This window comes from Pan paniscus, chromosome 7 (assembly GCF_029289425.2).
Source record: "Pan paniscus chromosome 7, NHGRI_mPanPan1-v2.0_pri, whole genome shotgun sequence".
NCBI classification, from domain to species: Eukaryota; Metazoa; Chordata; class Mammalia; order Primates; family Hominidae; genus Pan; species Pan paniscus.
The window spans coordinates 152,967,742-152,987,873 of NC_073256.2; the positions used below are offsets into that span (position 1 = coordinate 152,967,742).

General features: G+C 37.8%; 1 protein-coding gene across 7 annotated transcripts in view; it reads left to right on the plus strand.

The window, feature by feature from the left end:
- KHDRBS3 (KH RNA binding domain containing, signal transduction associated 3) overlaps positions 1 to 20,132 on the plus strand; it is a 199,504-nt gene that overhangs the window by 119,575 nt on the left and 59,797 nt on the right. For all 7 annotated transcript variants that reach the window (XM_055116978.2, XM_055116976.2, XM_008955444.4 and 4 more), the window contains exon 6: positions 4,801 to 4,996. In XM_055116978.2, the coding sequence (XP_054972953.1) occupies positions 4,801 to 4,996 (196 nt within the window). The remainder of the gene's footprint in view (positions 1 to 4,800; positions 4,997 to 20,132) is intronic.

Below are 20,132 nucleotides of genomic sequence, written 5' to 3' on the forward strand. Positions count from 1 at the left end.
TCAACTAGAACAGTGCTTATTTACGGTTTTTTTTTTCCCTTTAGTCTAACAGACTTCTCTCATTTCTAAGTTTACTTTTCTCCAATCCCTTCAATAAAATTGTTCTCATATGCTTTAACCTAGTTAAAATGTTTGTTCACATTCAGCATTGCATCCTGAGAGTCTCCTACTTCCTCAATAATATTGTGGTTTTTAGTGTGCAAACATGAAAATTCACTCTCTGTGCTGTGAGGTTGTTTGGGTTTTGACAAGTGCTTTGTGTCATGTATTCACCGTCATTTTGGTATCATACAGAATAGTTTTATCACCCTAAGCTATAGTTATTCAACCTTCTCTCCACCCCTTAAACTGTGTTAACTACTGATTTTTTTTTTATCATCTCTCTAGTTTTAGTATTTTCAGTATGTCATACAGTTGAAAGCATATAGTATGTAGCCTTTCCAGAGTGGCTTCTTTCACTTAGAAATGTGCATTTAAGATTTATTCCTAGTTTTTGTGGATTGTTAGCTCATTTCTTTCTACTGCTGAATCATTTTCTACTGTATGCATGTAACCCAGTTTGCTTATCTGTTCATCTATCGAAGGGCATCTTGGTTGCTATGAATAAAGCTGCTATAAGCATTTATGTGAAAGTTTTTATGTAGGCATAAGTTTTCAGAACCATTGGGTAAAAACCTAAGAATACAACTGCTAGATTGTATAATAAGGCTATGTTTAGCTTTTCAAGAAATTGCCAAACTGTCTAAGTGGCTGTATATACTATGTTGCGTTCCAGGCAGGAATGAGAGTTAATGTTTTTCATATCCTCACCAACAATTGGTATATTCAGTTATTTATTTTAGTCATTTTAATAAGGGAGAAGTGGTATCTCACTTTTGTTTTAGTTTGAATCCCCTAGTGACAAATGATGTTGAACATCTTTATTTGGTTATTTGCCATCTGTAGATCTTCTTTGGTGAGTTGTCTGTTCAAGTATTTTGCCTGCTTTTTAAGTGGGTCATTTTGCTTTCTTATTGTTGAGTTATAAAAGTTTTTTCTGTGTTTTGGATACAAATCCTTTATCAGCTAACATGTTTCCCAAATATTTTCTTCCTTTCTGTGGCTTGTCTCTTTATCTCTTAATAGTGTCCTACACAAAGCCGAAGTCTATAATTTTAACAAAGTAGAACTTACCAATTTTTCTTTCAAGGACTTTTTTGATATTGTATCTAAAAACTCATCACCAAACTAATATAATACAGATTTTCTTCTGTGCTTTCTGTTTTATGTTTTATGTTTAAAGTTTTATGTTTCATATTTGGTTTTAAGATACATTTTGAGTTGATTTTTGTGAAAGATGTCTGTGTCTAGGTGTCTACTTTTTTTTTAGCTTATTGATATTCACTTGTTCCTGTACCATTTGTTGAAAAAAAACATTATTTTCCATTGAACTGTCTTTGCTCCTTTGTCAGTAATCAGTTGACTGTATTTCTGAGGGTCAGTTTCTGGGCTCTGTATTTTGTTCCATTGATCTGTCTTTTCTTTCGCAAATACCGCGCTGTCTTGATTGTAGCTTTATAATAAGTCTTGAAATTATGTATTATGAGTCTTCTAACATTGTTTTTCTTGTCAGTATTGTGTTGTCTGTTCTGGGTCTTTTGCCTTTCCATGTGTACTTTAGAAAATGTTTGTCAATGTCTAAAAATATATCACTTGCTGAGATTTTGATTAGGATTGCATTGAATCTGTAGATTAGTTGGGAAGAACTGGAGTCTTAACAATGTTATGACCATGAACGTGGATGTTACTCCTTTGAGTTCTTCCATCAGAGTTTTGTAGTTTTCTGCATAGGAATACTGTACGTATTTTGTTAAATTTGTACCAAAACATGCAATTTTTTTTGGCTTCAGTAAATGTTTTTTGTTCTTAAAATTCCAATTATTTATTGCTGGTATGTAGGAAAGCATTTGACTGGTAACCTTTTATTACCTTGTTTTACTAGCTTATTAGCTATAGGAGTATGTGTAGGGTTTGAGGGGTTTGGGGGACTATTTTTGGGGATTTTTTTACATTGCCAGTGATGTCACCTGTGAACAAAGGAAGTTTTACTTTTTTCTTCAAAATCTGTATGAGTTTTATTTACTTTTCTTGTCCTATTGAAGTAGGTGGGACTTCTAGCATAGTGTTGAATAGTAGTTGTGAGAGTAGACATCCTTGCCTTGTTCCCAATCTTAAGGGGAAAGCATTCAATTGCTCACAATTCAGTATGTTGCAGGTTTGCTGTACATGTTCTTTCTTTTCTTGAGACAGAGTCTCGCTCTGTCACCCAGGCTGGAGTGCATCTAGGTGGCACCATCTAGGCTCACTGCAACCTCTGCCTCCCAGGTTCAAGTAATTCTCATGCCTCAGCCTGAGTAGCTGGCATTACAGGCATGTATCACCACGCCTGGCTAATTTTTGTCTTTTTTCAGTAGAGACGGGGTTTCACCATCTTGGCCATGCTGGTTTGGAACTCCTGATCTCAAGTGATCCACCCATGTTGGCCTCACAAAGTTCTGGGATTACAGGTGTGAGCCACCATTCCAGCCCAATGTTCTTTTTCAACTTGAGGAAATTTACTGAAAGTTGTTATGAATGAATGTCGCCATTGGCTGCATGCTTTTTCTGCTCTATTTATATGATCACATGATTTTCCTACTTTGGCCTTGTTGATGTGGTGGATTACATTGATTTTCTAATATTAAATCAACCTTATGTACCTGGAATAAATCCTACTTGGTTATGGTGTATAATTCTTTTAGTACATTATGGAATGGAGTTTGCTAATAGTTTTGAGGATTTTTGTACCTGTGTTCATGAGAGATGCTGATTTCTAGTTCTTCACTTTAGACTGTCTTTATCCACATTGGTTATGAGGAGGCCTTGTTCTTGTTCCCCCTCAGACCACATCTCATTCTAAGGAGGTCACAGAGCAGTTGGGCTGGTCACAAATCTGGCACCTGTTAATGCTTTTCCTCCCCATATCTGGCCAGTTGTAGCCTCTGAGGGTGATTTAGTATTTTGAGAGATACTTCCTTTGTCAGGTCCCAACCAGTGCTCAAGAATAGGCTGGGGACAGTCACCTCTGGCCTCCCTGGCTGGCCCAGACTGGTCCCAGCCTCTGACGAGTAATGTAGAAATACTTTGAACGAGGCACTTCCAATGACCAGCCCCACAGATTGGGTTAGGAAGTGTTCCCTCTGCTTTTATTTTTTGGACAAGATTATAGAGAACTGGTATCATTTCATTCTTTAATATTTGACAAAATTCATTGAAACCATATGGAGTTGATGCTTTCTTTTTTGGAAGATCATTAACTATTGATTAAATTTATTTAATAGACATAAGCCCATTCAGATTATTTAATTCTCTTTGTGTTGGTCATTATGAATCAGAATCAGTCACATTCATGTAAGTTAAAAAATGTGTGAGCTTGGAGTTGTTCATAATATTTCTTCATTATTCTTAAATGTCCTTGAGGTCAAAAATAATGAAATCCTCTTCCTCTCTCTCTCTCTCTTTTTTTTTTTTTTTTCTGAGACAGAGTCACTCTGTCACCCAGGCTGGAGTGCAGTGGTGCGATCCTGGCTCACTGCAACCTCAGCCTCTTGGGTTCAAGTGATTGTTGTTGCTCAGCCTCCCAAGTAGCTGGGACTATAGGCACACACCACCGTGCCCAGCTAATTTTTGTATTTTTAGTAGAGATGGAGTTTTGCCATGTTGACCAGGCTGGTCTTGAACTCTTGGCCTCAGGTGATCCACCTGCCTTGGCCTCCCAAAGTGCTGGGATTACAGGCCTGAGCCATCACACCCGGCCAAAACCCTCTTCATTTCTGATATTGGTGTTTGGGCTTTTTTTTTCTCTTTAGCCTGTCTAGAGGTTTATCAATTTCATCAGTCTTTTCAAAGTCCAGCTTTGGGTTTTGATAATTTGCTATTTTTGGAAAATGAGTCTTTAGCTGCATATTTGCTATCCCAGACACACTGAAGAAGGAGGAAGCTGATCTGTAGGCAACCAGCCTGCCAGCTGCAGTTCTTCCTGGAGGGCCTTGTCCAGATGAGGTCATCATGCTGTGTCTGTATTCTCTGGGGTAGCCACACTTTTCTGTCCTTATGTTTTCTCAGGTTTTTGCTTCTGTGGAGCCATTCTTGATAGAGCCATCTCCTTCCTTCCTGACTTGAAGTCTTAGGATTTACATAAGAAATACATGAATATGTTGAATTCTACCTCAGAAAATGCCTGTGTTTACTTAACCTAAGAATGTTGTTTTATTACCATGTGGTTGACACATTATTCGGGAAAGTACATTTTATTGTCTCTCTGGTGGAATTTTGGCATATATTTTGGCCTCTGGCTTTGCTCACAGCTGTTCTGAGACAGTTTTAAAATCTCTCTGAGCCTCAGTTTCCTTGTCCTGAGATAAGCAAGAAAAGGCACACCTCATAGTGTGGGAGTGAAGTTTGGGTGTAATCCTGGCATGGCATTATATAGAAGTCTTGGGTGCATGTGGCTTCTCCAAATATCACAGTTTCCTACTCTGTGTATTGACCAGAGATTAACTCCAGACTTCTATATTGTTGCTAGACGAACTGCCTAAATGCCTTAATTTCCTTTTGACAGACACCTGTTTCATGTTTGCTTTAGTTCTTTGCTTGTGACTTCCTTCTTCCTTTTTACAAAAATATAGAACATTGATTTTGTTTCTGAGGTATAAATATATGTGAATAACAGAATGTTAGAGACTGTGATAGATATTGCTAATTTGACCCTCTTGGTTACAGGGGAAGGGGAGGAGTTACAGCCCGGCCAGTTGGAGTTGTAGTACCACGAGGGACGCCAACTCCCAGAGGAGTCCTGTCCACCCGAGGGCCAGTGAGTCGGGGAAGAGGACTTCTCACTCCCAGAGCAAGAGGAGTCCCCCCAACTGGGTACAGACCTCCACCGCCACCCCCGACACAAGAGACTTATGGAGAATATGTAAGTGAAGGTGTCAGACAACAGCCTTGTTCATCAGATTGACTTAATCCAGACGTAGCACTGGATATTGTACCCACGTATGCTTACTCACCTTGTTTTGGTTCTTGAGTATTCTACTTTGTTTCAGCAAATATTTATTGAGTGCTAAAGAAGTACTTAATACTAGAGGTATAAAAATGGCCTGATCTTTTTCATCAAATAGTTTAAATCTAAGGTATGGAAGAGGAGTTTGGGTGGTGGGGAGGTATAAGACTAAGGTTCAGGAGACATATTTTCAAGCCCTTACAGGAATTTAATGTAACATTCTTGCATATTTCACTCCTGAATACTTCAGTCATTTAAAAAATAATTGCCTGCGTATACCAAGATGGTTTCAGCCTTAACTGTTTCCTTTTAAGCTACTCTGCTGAGTATGGATTCTTAGTGGAAATTCTTTTCAGTAAAGAAAACAAAAGTTCTCTATTTTCAATTAGTGCAAATCAGTTTTTCATTTATCATTCAGCAATTCTTTGATATAATTCATAGACTGACTTAACATAAGAGAGAATAATAACCGTGAAAGTTGAGGGGGAAGGGAATTCGTTGATGTCCTCATTTACCATAAATGAAGAAAATAAGAAGCAATGGATAGGTGATCAATATTAATAATTGAAATTGTTAAAGTAAGTGTATGTGAACCATTGTCAATGAAAGGGAAGCAGTAACAATGATAAAATGCAAGTATCAGTAGGTTTTCATTGTTTTACTTTAGGAGAGATCTCTTGCTAGGTGCTCTGTGCCTCTTTGCATAGTTTCTAGAAGGTTGCAATAATCCCCTGGGCCTCAGACAACCTCTTCAACCTCATCTGTGTGGCCACTGGTAAGATCAAAGTCTTTGTCTTGGACATATTTAAGTTTTTGTAATTCCCTGAACATTCTGTGTCATCTTAGTCTTCTAGACCTTTGCTTATACTGCCTGCCTCAGCCTAGAATGGTGTTCTTATGTTTCATTTGACTGTCTCCTTGTGTCCTTCTACACTTAGGTCAACCATTGCTAGGGAAATTTAGAGGTGGTAATAGCTAACCTGTTGAGCATTAATACAGTTCTTACATTTCTCTCTCCCACCTAGCTTGTGAACCTCTGGAAGGGCAGGAATGGATAGCTTTTATCTCTTTATACTTGGGAGAGAGTGCATACTGGGAGCCCACTGAATTATATTTTAACAAATCCCATAATAGTTTTACAAGTTTGTTATTCAGTTGAGGAAGGTATGTGTTTCCTCTCTTTGAATTCGTTACAGTTAGATGTGTTCCTACTTCCTAATATTCTTACCAGATGACAATAATAATTATGCCTCAGCTCTTCCATAAATGCTGAGTATCCTGAAAGTATCAGGGACTCTGAAGGAGAGGAAATCTTAAATTCCTTTTAGGTAGGCCCAGTGTCTGTTCATTTCCACTTTGGCTTACATTGATTTCTTAGGTTTAGATTTAATACAGATGTGGTTGGATGATGTAGTAGAAATTGCCAGGCAGGTTGTGTGGGAAACCTGGATCCTATACCCCATTTTACCATAAATTTTAATATCAGGCAAGATATTTAACTTTTTGGGCTTCATAATCCACTTATTTCAGAAAGAACTATTGCCTTCATTACATGTATTCATCTTTCCATTCAATAAAGATTGGATTTCTACCATGTGAGCCAGACACACATGTTGTCTGTCTCAGCATGTATACTCTAATTATTAGAGTCTGGAAATAAATTATATAGATTAATAAAACTGAAAAATTCTTGAAAGGTTAAAGTGCAAAGGAGGAAAAGCAAAAGCAAGAGACATTCAAGACATTTGGGTTTGCTGCTTGTACTTTTGATTGTTTTATTTATTTTTTATTTTTGTAAATGATAGGAAAGGCATTAAAACAATTGAATTGAGAAGTATTCTGTAGGATTAATTTACTCCCTTTTCCATCTGCTACCAAAGATAATGGGATAATGGCCCTGTTGAAGATTACCTGCATTTTTCCAGAACCAGACAAAGGTTTAAGAGCTCTAAAGGAAAAAGTCAACCTTCATTGTTTGATTCCCACACTCACTCATGCCTGGCACTCTTCCAGGCACTGACTGTTACTGCAGCTGTGATTTCAACACAGAGCCAGTGCTCTTTCTGTCACATGGTAGTGTTGCCTTCAAATAACTGACGGTCATATCCGCCAGTGTTCTAATTTGGCTGGAATGCAGTATTTGCAATTTTATCAGCATCATACAATTACAAGTCTTGCATACATAAAACAGCTGTGTGCTTTCCAGGTGTGCTTTGGGTAGTATAGTGGGACACCAAAGGAAAAGAAATACCATCATGAGTGCACCTCCTTCCCCGAGTTGAATTATCATCATGAAGGGTTCAGATTACAAACGTTATAGTTTTCCCACTTAATTTAGCATCTATTATTCCTGGCAGTGCCTTTTAAGATTACTAGTCAAGAGAAAAGATCTTCCTCATTTAGCCTAGCATTTTGTGAGCTGCCTTGGCACAGTTATAGTAAAAGCTTCAGTGGCTTTTTCAGTATAGTAAAAGCTTCACTGTATATAACAAACTTTGCTGGTACTTGGTATAAGGAGCAGATAAAGCCCTTCAGCTTACTTACAGTGGCTTGCCATCAGTAGCACTACCTTGCAGATACCCGTTTGACCTCATCTTCCTCCACTGACCCAGTTTTCTACTTCCAACTTTTCTAATACAGCTTGCAACCTCTGGCATAACTTCAGACCTTGGCCATTGGTCTCAACTGTTTGAAAACCTAAAGATTACTCACCCATCATGCTTAGTTTTGCAGCATGGTAGGGGGAATGGGAAGTAAATTCTTCTTAAAAAAATTTTTTATGTTGGGCTCAGCACGATGCTCACGCTTGTAATCCTAGCATTTTCAGAGGCCAAGGTGGGCACATCACTTGAGGTCAGGAGTTCAAGACCAGCCTGGCCAACATGGTGAAACCTCATCTCTACCAAAAAAAAAAATACAAAAATTAGCCGGGTGTAGTGGTGCGCACCTGTAAACCCACCTACTTAGGAGGCTGAGGTGGGAGAATTGCTTGAACCCGGCAGGTGGAGGTTGCAGTGAGCTGTGATCGCCCCCACTGCACCCCAGCCTGGGTGACAGAGCGAGACTCCGTCTCAAAAAAAAAAAAAAAGAAAAGAAAAATTGTTTCTTTGTTTCTTGGATTTTAGATAGGGTGGGTGTATTATAAGATACCCAACTTAGAAAACCAAGGAGCTTGTAACACAAATAAATGGTTATTCATTCATGCATCAAATGGGAAAGTTGGCCATCTTTGAATATACTAAAATTATTACATGGAACTAGAACATCTTAAATTAGATTCTAAATTCCATGAGGGTAGGCACTCTCCCCCTGCCTCCCCTTCCTCCCACCCACCACACTTCACCTTTTTATTCCCAATAACTAGTATATAATGTCTGGCACATAGTAGGTCTTTAGTAAATATTTACTGAATGAATGAATGAATGGTCACAAGATGGTTTTTAAAAATTGTCTCCTGCAGAGAACCCACCACAGATGCCTTCTGTGTGATTTTTCAGTTTTATTCACATAGCAATTTATATGTAACATAGTATTTAGTATATAGCTATGTAGAACAATCATAATATGTCTAGTTTTCAAAAGATTATTAACTTCTAAGGAAAAATTCTTTATCTCTAGGTTAATCTCTGGCTACTAGCTCAGTTTTTGGCACATTGTAAGCACTTAGTAAATGTTCATTGGACTGAACAACCTTATACAGAGACTTGATAACATTGTTCAGATGAAGATTACCATGGATTTTTCCTAAGTTACTGGTAAAAGCATGTGATGGGAAGAAATATGATAGTATTTGAGAAAATAACTTTCCTAAGTTACTGTTGTCTTCTAGCACTGGACAGGTAGTCACAGGTTACAAATGAATAAGATTAATTTTGTTAGCTCCTGAAGGAAACAGAAAAACCTACTGTAAATCTCATCTCAGTATAAAAAGGGGCTTTAAAGAAGGATGTAATATTTGATGAGAAACTGCTCTCCACAAGGCACTTTGATATATGTCACGTTTTCCTTATAACCACCTACTATGATCTCTACTGTACAAATGAGAATTTAAGGTCAGGGAAGTTAAGTGCCTTGCCCAAAGTCACAGGAGTGGTAAAGAAGGAGCAGATTCAGGATTCAAAGTTCAAGGCCTATGTTCTGTCTTGAAAACCCAGTGCTTTAAAAAACAAAACCAAAAAAAAAAAAAAAACAGTGTTCCACTAGCCGAGGTTATAAATAAAATCTCTTCATCTTTGGAGAAAGTGTAACAGATGCTGTGTGTTCCCTTCATCAGAAATGCCATAAAAGGGATTATAGGACACTGAATTAAATAACCTCTGTGTTCCTTGCGATTCAGTAATTCCCTGGTTTTAAGCTACCCGAAGTAGGTAAATGGAAATGAACTGTTAGGAAGAAAGGGATGATGTTCGGATTAAAAAAAATGAACAAAGCGCTACTAATACATTTATTGGCAAAAATACGAATAACACTTTCATTTAAGAATTTCTCAACATCTGTACCTCTGAAAGGGGCTTGTCATTTCTTTGGAACTCAGAAACGTAATTTTTAAAAATCTCCTTGGAATATATCCAGTGATAAAGGTTTGATTTCTATACAATGTGTTTGGCTATATCAAACCAACTCAGTTTACTTTTCATCAACTTTCATTTAAAATTTACTATCTGAGGCCATTATTTCCAGAATAAAAGATGAAAAAAGATCACATCAGTGGTTTACTTAAACAAAATGAGGAAAATTCTATTTTTTAAAATCCTGCCACAATAGCTACATTTTTCAGAAAGTATGCATTTCAATCTTTAAAGATACTCAGTGATTTTCAGATTATGTGTACTGCAAGTATTCTGATACAGTTTTAGGCCCAAGAAAAATTTAGTCAACGGTATCTGTTCTAGTTCTTTTTAAATACTTATATTTTGCCCATTTTAGAAAACGTACTGTTAGCCAAAGTGAGAAAACTTGACAATTCGCAGGTATTTCCTTGTAAAATGTGCCTATTGAAATTCGTCTGATATTTCTCAAGGTGAGTTGGTGAAGATATTGGATCATTTATACTGTCATCTGAGCCAACTGTTCTTCATCGGAGTCACTGTAACAAAATATTCCCTGAGTGTGTGTCATTGGGATGAACATCTGTTAGCAAATACATCTATTTGACTTTGTGATTGTTATTACGGGAGTACGTATGACACAGCCATTTGAGTAGGATAGTCTAGCCATTGGTAACACCAAATCCATCTCTCAGTAATTCTCCTTTTCAGAATAACTCTCAAACAAGATAATTTAACGTGGTTAGCTTTTTTCCAAAATGAAGAAAACAGATAGTGGATGTTTTTTCAGTTATTTAAGTATAAATTTGGGACCTTCCGCTCTACTTTTAACTTAGTAAAATTAGATATAATTACAGTAACTCCTCATCTCTTTTTGGAGAACAAGAAGTACCTTTTTTCCAAAATGACATTGATTTATTGTTTATGTCCAAATAATTAAATAACTGACAAATTAATTAGGATAACCCAGTACACATTCAATGAGAGCACTTTAATAATTTAAAATGCTGGTGTAATTACACAGGAAAGCATGCCTGAGGTGTCCTGGCAGAGCCCAATTTATGAATTTCTAAAGTGAAACCATTTTTTATAAATTGTTTTAGGGTCAACATGCAAAGAAAACACACAATCTGAATAAATCAGCATCCCCCTAACACTCAGTATGGTAGTTTTATCTAGTATCTCTGTAAGATCTTTTTCATTTCCATTACTTCACCTAAACACTTGCATGTTATTAGCTACTGAAAGGAAAACTGTTTCCTCTTTACTGCTGCTCTCAATACGTCACTTTTGCACTGTATGTATAGGTTGTGTTCGTTTTCTGCAAACATCGACTGTGTGTCCTGCAGTTTAATTCTGACACCATTTACCAGGAGTTAGCACAGACCCTACAGTTAAAGGCTTAGTCCCACTTGAGGTGCCAGTTGCAACTGGTGGGCCCCCAGGTTACCCACAACTTGTGTCAGACTTGGATGGAAATTGGAGATTCCCACAACCCCTTTCTTATGTTTGATAATTTGTTAGAATGGCTCAGAACTCAGGAAAGTAGTGTACTTACTACTGCTAATTTGTTATGAAAGGATACAGGTCAGGATCAGTCAGATGGAAGAGACGCATAGGGCAAGGTGTTGGGGAGGGCATTCCACGCCCTCTCCAGGTAGCCACCCTCGCGGCACCTCTGTGTCCTCACCCAGCCTGCAGGCGCTCCAAACCCCTTCAGCTGGAGTTTTTAATGGAGGCCTCACTACATAGGCGTACTTGATTAAATAATTGGCCATTAGCGATTGACTCAATCTCCAGCCCCTTCCCCTCCTTGGAGGTCAAAGGTGGGGCAGCAAGTTTCAACCCTTTAATCACAGGGATGGTTCTCTTGACAGCCAGCCACCTCTCCTCTTTCCTTAGGGGCTTTCTGGAAGTCATCTTATTGATGTAAACTCTTCTGTGATGGAAAGGGGCTTGTTATGAATAACAAAAGGCCCTCCTTTCACTTTTATTGCTCTTATCACTTAGAGAATTCCAGGGGTTTTAGGAGCTGTGAGCCAGGAGCTGTGGAAGACAATCAAACTATACATTTCTTACTATATCATAGTATCAAAACTACCAAATCTAAATTTCTAACTCTGGTGTCATCTGTTCACGGTCCCCTCTCCCTGAATGCCCTATAAGCACTTTGAAAGCTGTGATATAGACCAACACAAAGGGCCTCATTCTTCCCCAGAGTTTCTTGTTAAGATGAATGGCACTACCATATAATCAGACTCCCAAGTTCAAATTCTTTCATCTTCCTTCTCTGTATTCAAATAGCTACCAAGTCTTTTCACTTGTTCCTCATGAATAGCTGTTTGATTTCAAGCTCATCTACATTGCCGTTGGTTTTGTTATGATGCTATTTTTGTGCACTATTTTATTCCCAGCACCTAACATATAGTAGTCACTTAATAAATACTGGTAGTTTGGACGGATGGATGCACAACAGACAGAAGTTGTCATAGCCTCCTCAGTTGCACCTTTGCTTGTAGTCTTGCTCCAGCTCGTTCCTTTCCTTAAATAATATATTCTTCATACTACTTCCAGTGTACTTTCTAATATCTAACATCGGATATGCTACTGCCCTCCACCTCCCCCCATAAGGAAGAGAGCTAGTTGAAAATTCTAGAAGGATCTTAGTCTCTTCAGGATAAAGTTGAGACTCCTCTGCATTGTGTTTAAGGGCCTTCCTGAGACCTTTCATCCTCCTGTTGACTAACCGACTGTCATTTTGCATTCAGTCTATCCCAATTGCAGTCCCTTAAACATAGCAGGAACTGTAAACTGTTTTCCCGAGCTCTTGGCTCCCTTTGAATGTGCTTTCTTATTTTGTCCATGCCAACTCTGTTTACTATTTATAGCCTTAGATCATGGAGCCTTCTGGACATCTTTCATGTCCCTTTAACAAATTGTACCCACCTCTATGTTTACTTACTTGTCCTTGTCCTCAGTAGACTGTGGGATCCTTTAGGGAATGAACTATGTCTTTGTTTTATCGTAGTATATACAGTCTCACAGAACCTGACATTTTGGAGATACTAAGTAAATATGTGGAGGATGGACAACATGGCCTTTGTCAACGCCAACTAATTCTGTGTCGTGCCATGTGTTATGTATACTTTTCAGCACACTTAGTGCAATAAAATTGAGGATCTTAAACAAGTTTTAGCAAACATAACATGGTCCACTTAGTGAACTAATAAGTATGAAAGACAATGCAATTTAATATAAAGATTATTATTCTGAGAGGCAAAATACAGTCATGTATCCCTTAACAAAGGAGATACATCCTGAGAAATGCATCATTAGGCGATTTCATCATTGTGTGAACACCATAGAGTGTTCTTAGACAAACTTAGATGGTAGAGCTCACTACCGCCTAGGCTATATGCTTTTAGGTAACAAACCTGTACAGCATGTTACTGTACTGAATACTGTAGACAGTTGTAACACAATGGGACATCTGTGTCTGTAAACATGTCTAAACATAGAAAAGATACAGTAAAAATGTGGTATTAAAATCTTAACGGCTCCACTGTCCTATATGTGGTCCATAGTGACCAAAATGTCATTACGTGGTATGTGGCTGTACTTGGTTTCTAACCTCCTTTCTCTTCAGAGTGACCATCTATTGTGTTTTTATGCAGACTATTTAACCTTTCTGGGCCCGAATTTTCTTTTAACCTGCAAAATAGTGGTGATGATACATAGGTAGCAGGTTAGTCTAAATGACGTTCTTAACCTCTTTCCAACTTAAAAAATCTGCAGCGGTTTGAGTATGTTTGTCAAAATTTGGTTTCCACTCTCACCCTAAAGATGGTTTTTGAAATAAAAAAATTGTGTTTTCATCAAATAGAAACCTTTAATTGAAAAGTAAGTTACAGAATAAACAAATACATGTTTTAATGATGGTAGAAACAAGCTAAAAATGAGTAGTTGTGAGCCTTTTGAATTCTAAAACATCTTGAAAAATGTTTTACAAAATGAGATTTAAAAAATACAGACTTGCCATCCCTTAAGATGTGTAAACTAAAATTGCCTTAGGAATTCTCATCATACTATTCTCTAAATCATTTAATTATGATTGCATCAGCTCTCTATTCATAGGAAGTACTTATTATTCACTAATATCTCTTGATATCTCAATGTTGTGTAATCAATTCTAAGCATTTGAGGCTGAGCTGATGGCTTAATCACCTTTAAAGGTAAGTATGGTAGGGCATTTTAAATGTAGTCATACAAGCTCATAAGAATACAAAAACTCCTTTCTTCAGCAGATATTTTTTATTCTTTGATTATCTAACTATAAGATGTTTGTTGAACAGAGTGTGGAATCATCCTTAAATCATCTCCTGAGGCTTGGTAGTGCCTACTTAAGAGAGGCACTAGGTACCTTTGCAAAGTCACACAGTCTATTAGGGCAGAGCTAGAATTTAAAGCCCAGCGTTCTGGCTCTAGAGCCCATGCTCCAGCACCCTGTCAATGTATTCTAATGGAGAAGCTAACAAATAAATGGGAAAATTTATTTAATCTCTTTGGACATAAAAGTTATTATACAGAATTTTGAGCAAGTGATACTAAGGAATAATTGGTTTTACCAATCCTTCTGCAACCACTGCAGGATGTGTTATTTCCTCATAGGACAGCTACCTTTGGTTAACTTAATCCAGGTTTAAAGAGTCAAAGAGATAGTTTTGAAGAGGAGCAGAAATATAAACCTCCTGTTGTACGAGCAGGCCTCCCTTGTCTGTGTGTTCTCCAGCTTCATGACTCACTAAGGCTGTGTAAGATGAAAGTTGTCTTGAAGAAAACACTGTTGCTACCATAAATGGTGCCTTCATCTGTACATGGGAATAGAGGGACCACTGTTTTCTCTTTGTGATAAGAATAAACTCTTCTGAAATTTTGATGACTAGGAACATCAATGAAGGCCTTTAGGGGAAACGAAATGTATTTTTTAGTATACATGTTGTTATTTAATGTGGATTTTATTTAAGGACTCAGTGAAGTCATCCTTCTCACTTTTTTGAGAAAGCTAGAGCTCACCTGAAGCTTTAATTGTGACTAGTTTGGGAATTTTTGTAGAGACGGGAGTTGTACTGACGGCAAATTTCCCCAATGCAGTGACTACTCACATAATTTTTGACAGTTAACTAATCTCAAAACTGCTTCAATTATCTTGTTTTCCATAGTGAGAAATTTAATTAAAACAGAGTACAGATTGTGAAAAGGTTATTTATGAAAATGCATTTTAAATGTGAATTGAAAAGCCTAGGGACACCTTTTTATTTTAGATAAAAAGATGAAGGTTCTATAATTTTTCATATTCATTTTACCAGAAGCCAGGGTAAGAGCAGTAGGCAGTTTACTTGAAATGTCTTATCAGGAGCCTCACAAATCAATCTTTTGCCTAAATTGCTTGAAAGGTTGACTTATTTTAGGAATGTAAGACTTTAGGAAATAAGTTCAGATTTAAAATATATGAGTATGGAAGTTTTTTTTTGGTTTTTGGGTTTTTTTCTTCCTACATTAAAACAACAACAAAACACCTTATCAAGGAAGTGGAAAGCTCTAAAATGAAAATGTCATTAAGGCATGGAAAGCAAATTGTGCTGTCATAATTAGGCTTGCCCGTCCAAGTTAGTTGAGCTATAATGGTTTTATGTGAGCTGATGTGACAGATGTAACATATCCCTCAGGTGATTTAGGGCTGAGGCAGGGAAAGGAACTTGTGAACCACTGGATTATTCCTTTGTTATAATGGACTATCTGCAAGAACCTGCCATGTTTGTTTTACAGTTTTCAACCAGCATTCATAGAACACGGTCTCTGCCTTTAAGTAGATTAGAGTCTAAGAAGGAACATAATGTTGGGGAGGAAAAGTAATTTTCTGTCTACCCTCTGAGTTCTTAGCTGGAATGTACCCAACGGAAAAAAGTTTTTTGACATGCATATTTTATATATATGGGAGAGATACCCAGGGAATTAGTAAATCTCAAAGAGGGGGCTTCGAACTCTGGTTTATATAGCATCTTCCGTAAGGAACAGTAAATTTTTGCAGAAATGACTAGATAGTCTCTAGGGAGAGCAAATTCTGGAAAGGCAAATAAATGGAAGTTTGTTATATAGATTCCTCTGTTGCCATCTCAGGCTAATAAGGGTCCAAAGTTATCTTGGTGGGCCTCGTTGTCTCACTCCTGTAATCCCAGCACTTTGGGAGGCCGGAGTTGGAGGTTTGCTTGAGGCCAGGAGTTCAAGACCAGGCTGGGCAGCATATTGAGACCCCGTCTCTGCAAAATTAAAATAAATTTAAGAAAATAAACTTGTGTTCAGTGATCAACCTTGGTCCCTCCTGGTAGATAGGGGAGGAGAGAAACCTTTGCCTTTATAAATTTATGTCTTGCTTTGATACAGATATAAGAGGGCAGAGAGGGCAGAGAGCTTTTTTAATCTGCTGATTCTCAATTAGCTTCAGCTCAAAATAATCTTTATGCTAAAGTGGCATATTTTGGGTTGGCATGCCTGATCTCCTGGAGTAGTTGTCACCCCCACTTTGAATTCTTTCATATTTTCTTGTTTATTTTAGGTGGTCAATCTGTTATTTGGATCCACAAGTATACATCTTATTTAAGGTACTTATCTTAGAGTAATGTAAGTACTTTTATTTTTCTTATTACTCTCCATTATACTTTAAGTTGTTAGTGGTAGGTAGGAGCTATGTCTTTTGATCTACAGGACCCAGTATATTTTGGTTGAGACAGGGTCTTGTTCTGTCACCCAGGCTGGAGTGCAGTGGTACAGTTAGAACTCACTGCAGTCTCAACGTCCTGGACTCAAGCGATCCTCCTGCCTCAGCATTCTGAGTAGCTGGCACCACATGTGTGTGCCACTTTGCCCGGCTAATTTTTTTTATTTTTTATAGAAACAAGGTCTCACTTTGTTACCCAGAATGATCTCAGACTCCTGGCCTCTAGCAACCCTCCTGCCTCGGCTTCCACAAGTGCTGGGATTACAGGTGTGAGCCACTGTGCCCAGCCTGGATTTCCTGATGCAGAGACGAAACAGAGTTAACCTTGAGAATTAGAACACCTATAATTGACTTATGTACAAAGAATAGGGAGGAACAAACAGGAAAGTACAACTGCTTGATGGAATGTGGTAAGACTTTAGAGGAGACAACATTTAAACCAAACAGGAAGGGGATGAGTAGCACTCAGGTAGGAGGAACCAAGAGGACTCTGTGCAGACTCGATGTGATATTTAAAGGCATGGACACAGGGAGGATCTTAGTGTGCTGCAGTCAGCCAGAAGAATTTTGGTGATGTCCATTATTGATGAGGTTTATTGTCATCTTTATACATTTTTATTCTATTCATTTTGTTTATAGGTAGAATAGAGCATGAGGTACATAACAGGATGTGGAATGAGGACTATGGTGGTTAAAAGTAAATAAAATAAAAAAGCAATTTTAAAATAGAACTACGTTGTTGGGTTGGGTGACAGAAGTGGAAGGCCAGTTGGCCATCTCGATATGTTCTTATAGTGTGGCATTATCTAGGAGAGTTCACTACAGTATAGGGTCTGACCCTCAATTTTATAGGGCCAGGCAGTATATCATAGGGGTTAAAAGCAAAGTTGGGAGCCAAACTGACTTTCGAATCCTTGCCCTGTCTTTAATTGCTATGTGACCTTACTCAAATTGCTTAACTGTTCTGTGCCTCAGTTCCTAATTCAAAGATGGAAATACTAGGGCTTATCACATGAGATTGTTAAGTTATAAAGATGAGGTAAGTTGCCATGTGGAAAGTACTTGATACCTGACACATTAAAGGTGATAAATAATTTTGTTGTTGGCTCAAAAATCTAATTCTTCAGTTTACCAATGTAGCTCAATCTTTCAGAGCATACTCTTGCTGTATATTGGACATTAATATATAAAAATTGTAATATCCAGTACTATTCACATGTGCTAGAATGACTAAAATTAAAAAGGTATTTTGAATTGTGGACTGGGATGTGGCACAATAGGAACTCTGATGCACTGCTGTGGGAATGTACACTGCTCCAGCCACTTTGGAAAAATGTCTGACACATTTGGCTGTCTGTTATGAGCACAGGCCTCCCCAGGACCTAGCAGTGGGTAATTCCTCAGCAGAGATGCACACTTAGATGCACTGGAAGACATGTGTAAGAATCCTGTAGGCAAAACCTAAAAGAAGCAAAATGTCTATCAATAATAGAATGGATGAACAAATTATAGTATAATCATTCAGTATTTTAAAGCAGTAAGAATAAACCAATTGTTGCTACACACAGCATTGATGAATCTCACAAACATAATACTTAATGAAAGAAAAATGGCACAGAATAGTAGATATTCTGATTTCATTTATATAAAGCTCAAAGCCGGCAAAACTCATTGATGGTGCTGAGAGTCAGGATGGTGGTTACTTTTGGGGCAAGACGGTGATTCAGAGGGAACAAGGGCAGCTTCTGGCAACTGTTGATGTCCCATTTCTTGATCTGAGCATTGGTTACTTTTTTACTCCTGCTGTGTGGCTTGGTTGTATTCACTTGGTGAGAATTCACTAAGCTGTGTACTTAGGATATGTACCTTTTTATGACTTATTTTATGCTTGAATAAAAAGTTTAAAAATATGACCAATTTGTGAATTAAGAGAATTGATAAGACTAAATAGACCAGATGCTCTCATTTATAACAGAATAACACATCTTCCTTCAAGCAGATCTGTTATTAGACCACGTGATAATCTGAAGGTTACTCAGTAAGTCTAAAAGCAGATCAGAGAATAATCTTAATGCAAATATTTTAAAACTCTGATAGCTTGTTCTTAACATTTTCCCTGTATAGAAGTCTCTGCACTGTGAATTACATGTGCCTTCTGGTGGGCCAGTAGCCATTTCCCCTTCACAGTGGGACTAAAGACACTTGGCATCTCTCATCTGGCACATCATTCCAAGAGGGGCTCTTGTTCTCAAGGAAGAGCACTTGGAAGAATGAATGAATCAATATAAATCCATGACTAATTGAATGCTCACCCTGTGCCAGGCACTGGGAACACAGTGGTCGACAGGCAGATGAAGCCCTTGTTCTTGTGGAGACTCCATTTCTATTGGAAGACATAGACAATAAATAATACATATTGGGTATTGATGAAAGTCAGCTTCCAGACTCTTGCTGAGCATGACTACAAAAGGTGAAAGAAACAATCAACAAATAACCAAAAAATCTTTGAAGGCATGAAAGCTAAAATGGTTAAAAAAATAATAATAACTGGGCCAACAGCTTGGGGGGAAATGAAAATGAAAGGCAATTTTCCTCTGAATCACAGAGAATGAAAAATGACTCATGTGACTATTTCCTCAACTGTCCTAAGAATGGTACATAGCTAGTATCATTCTAGATACAAAGGAAAGACATTAATTCATGTTATACACAGTGGATGTCTTAGGACATCAGGTTTCATTCTCTGGTGGAACCCTGGTGAGAAAGACTGCAATGAGTTTCTGCCAATTTCTAAAGAAGGTAGGTGAGAATGTGAACTGAGTCTTAAAAGAAATCTAGAGCCTGGAGAAGTTTTAAAAAATGGGCCTTAAGGGTCCACCCAGCTTAGGTGAAGGGACTGATAAATCCCCTTGGCTGTGGAATGGATCCCAGAGAAGCTATACTTCCAGAGAATGCACTGATGGTCAGCTTCCAATCATAGCAGTCCTTTGTGGGACTAAGGTTAACCTAGACTTACTAATTCTCCTATCCTGGAGAAATATAGCAACATAGTCCTGAAATTATTTTTTTCATGTGTAATTGCTGATATTCAATAAAAAAAATTACAGACATACAAGAAGGTACTATAATAAACTAAGGAAAAGTACAGAAGCAGACACAGTGGATTCAGATAGCAAACATTATACTCAATTATAATAAAGGAATTAAAAAATAAATGTGATGATTTAAACAGAACTGGAATGTATAGAAAAATAGACATTTTGTAACTGAAAAGAACTAAATGGATGGGTTCAGTAGCAGATTAGACAGAGCTGGAGAAAGAACTAGTACGCTAGAAGTTAGATCAGCGAAGCGTGAAGAGAAGAGACTGGACCACATGGAAAGGACCCTGAGCACAAAGTCTCTCATGTCCACTTTGCTCATTTAAAGCCCAGAGGTTCCACACGGTCTGGTCCCTGCACCTCTCTCCCAGCTCACTCCACTTTTCCTTCTTGTCTTACTCTATTCCTGCTGCTATAATAAAATTATAATATTAATAAACTATAATAATCAGATGTAATTAGATATTTTAGATGGATAATTTATAAAAGAAATGTATTCTCACATTTTTGGAGGCTGTGCAGTCCAAGATCAAGACACCTACAGATGAAGTGGTGAAGACTTGCTCTCTGATTCATCGATGGTGCCTCTTGCAGTGTCCCCACAGGGCAGAAGGGCAAAATGGATGGCA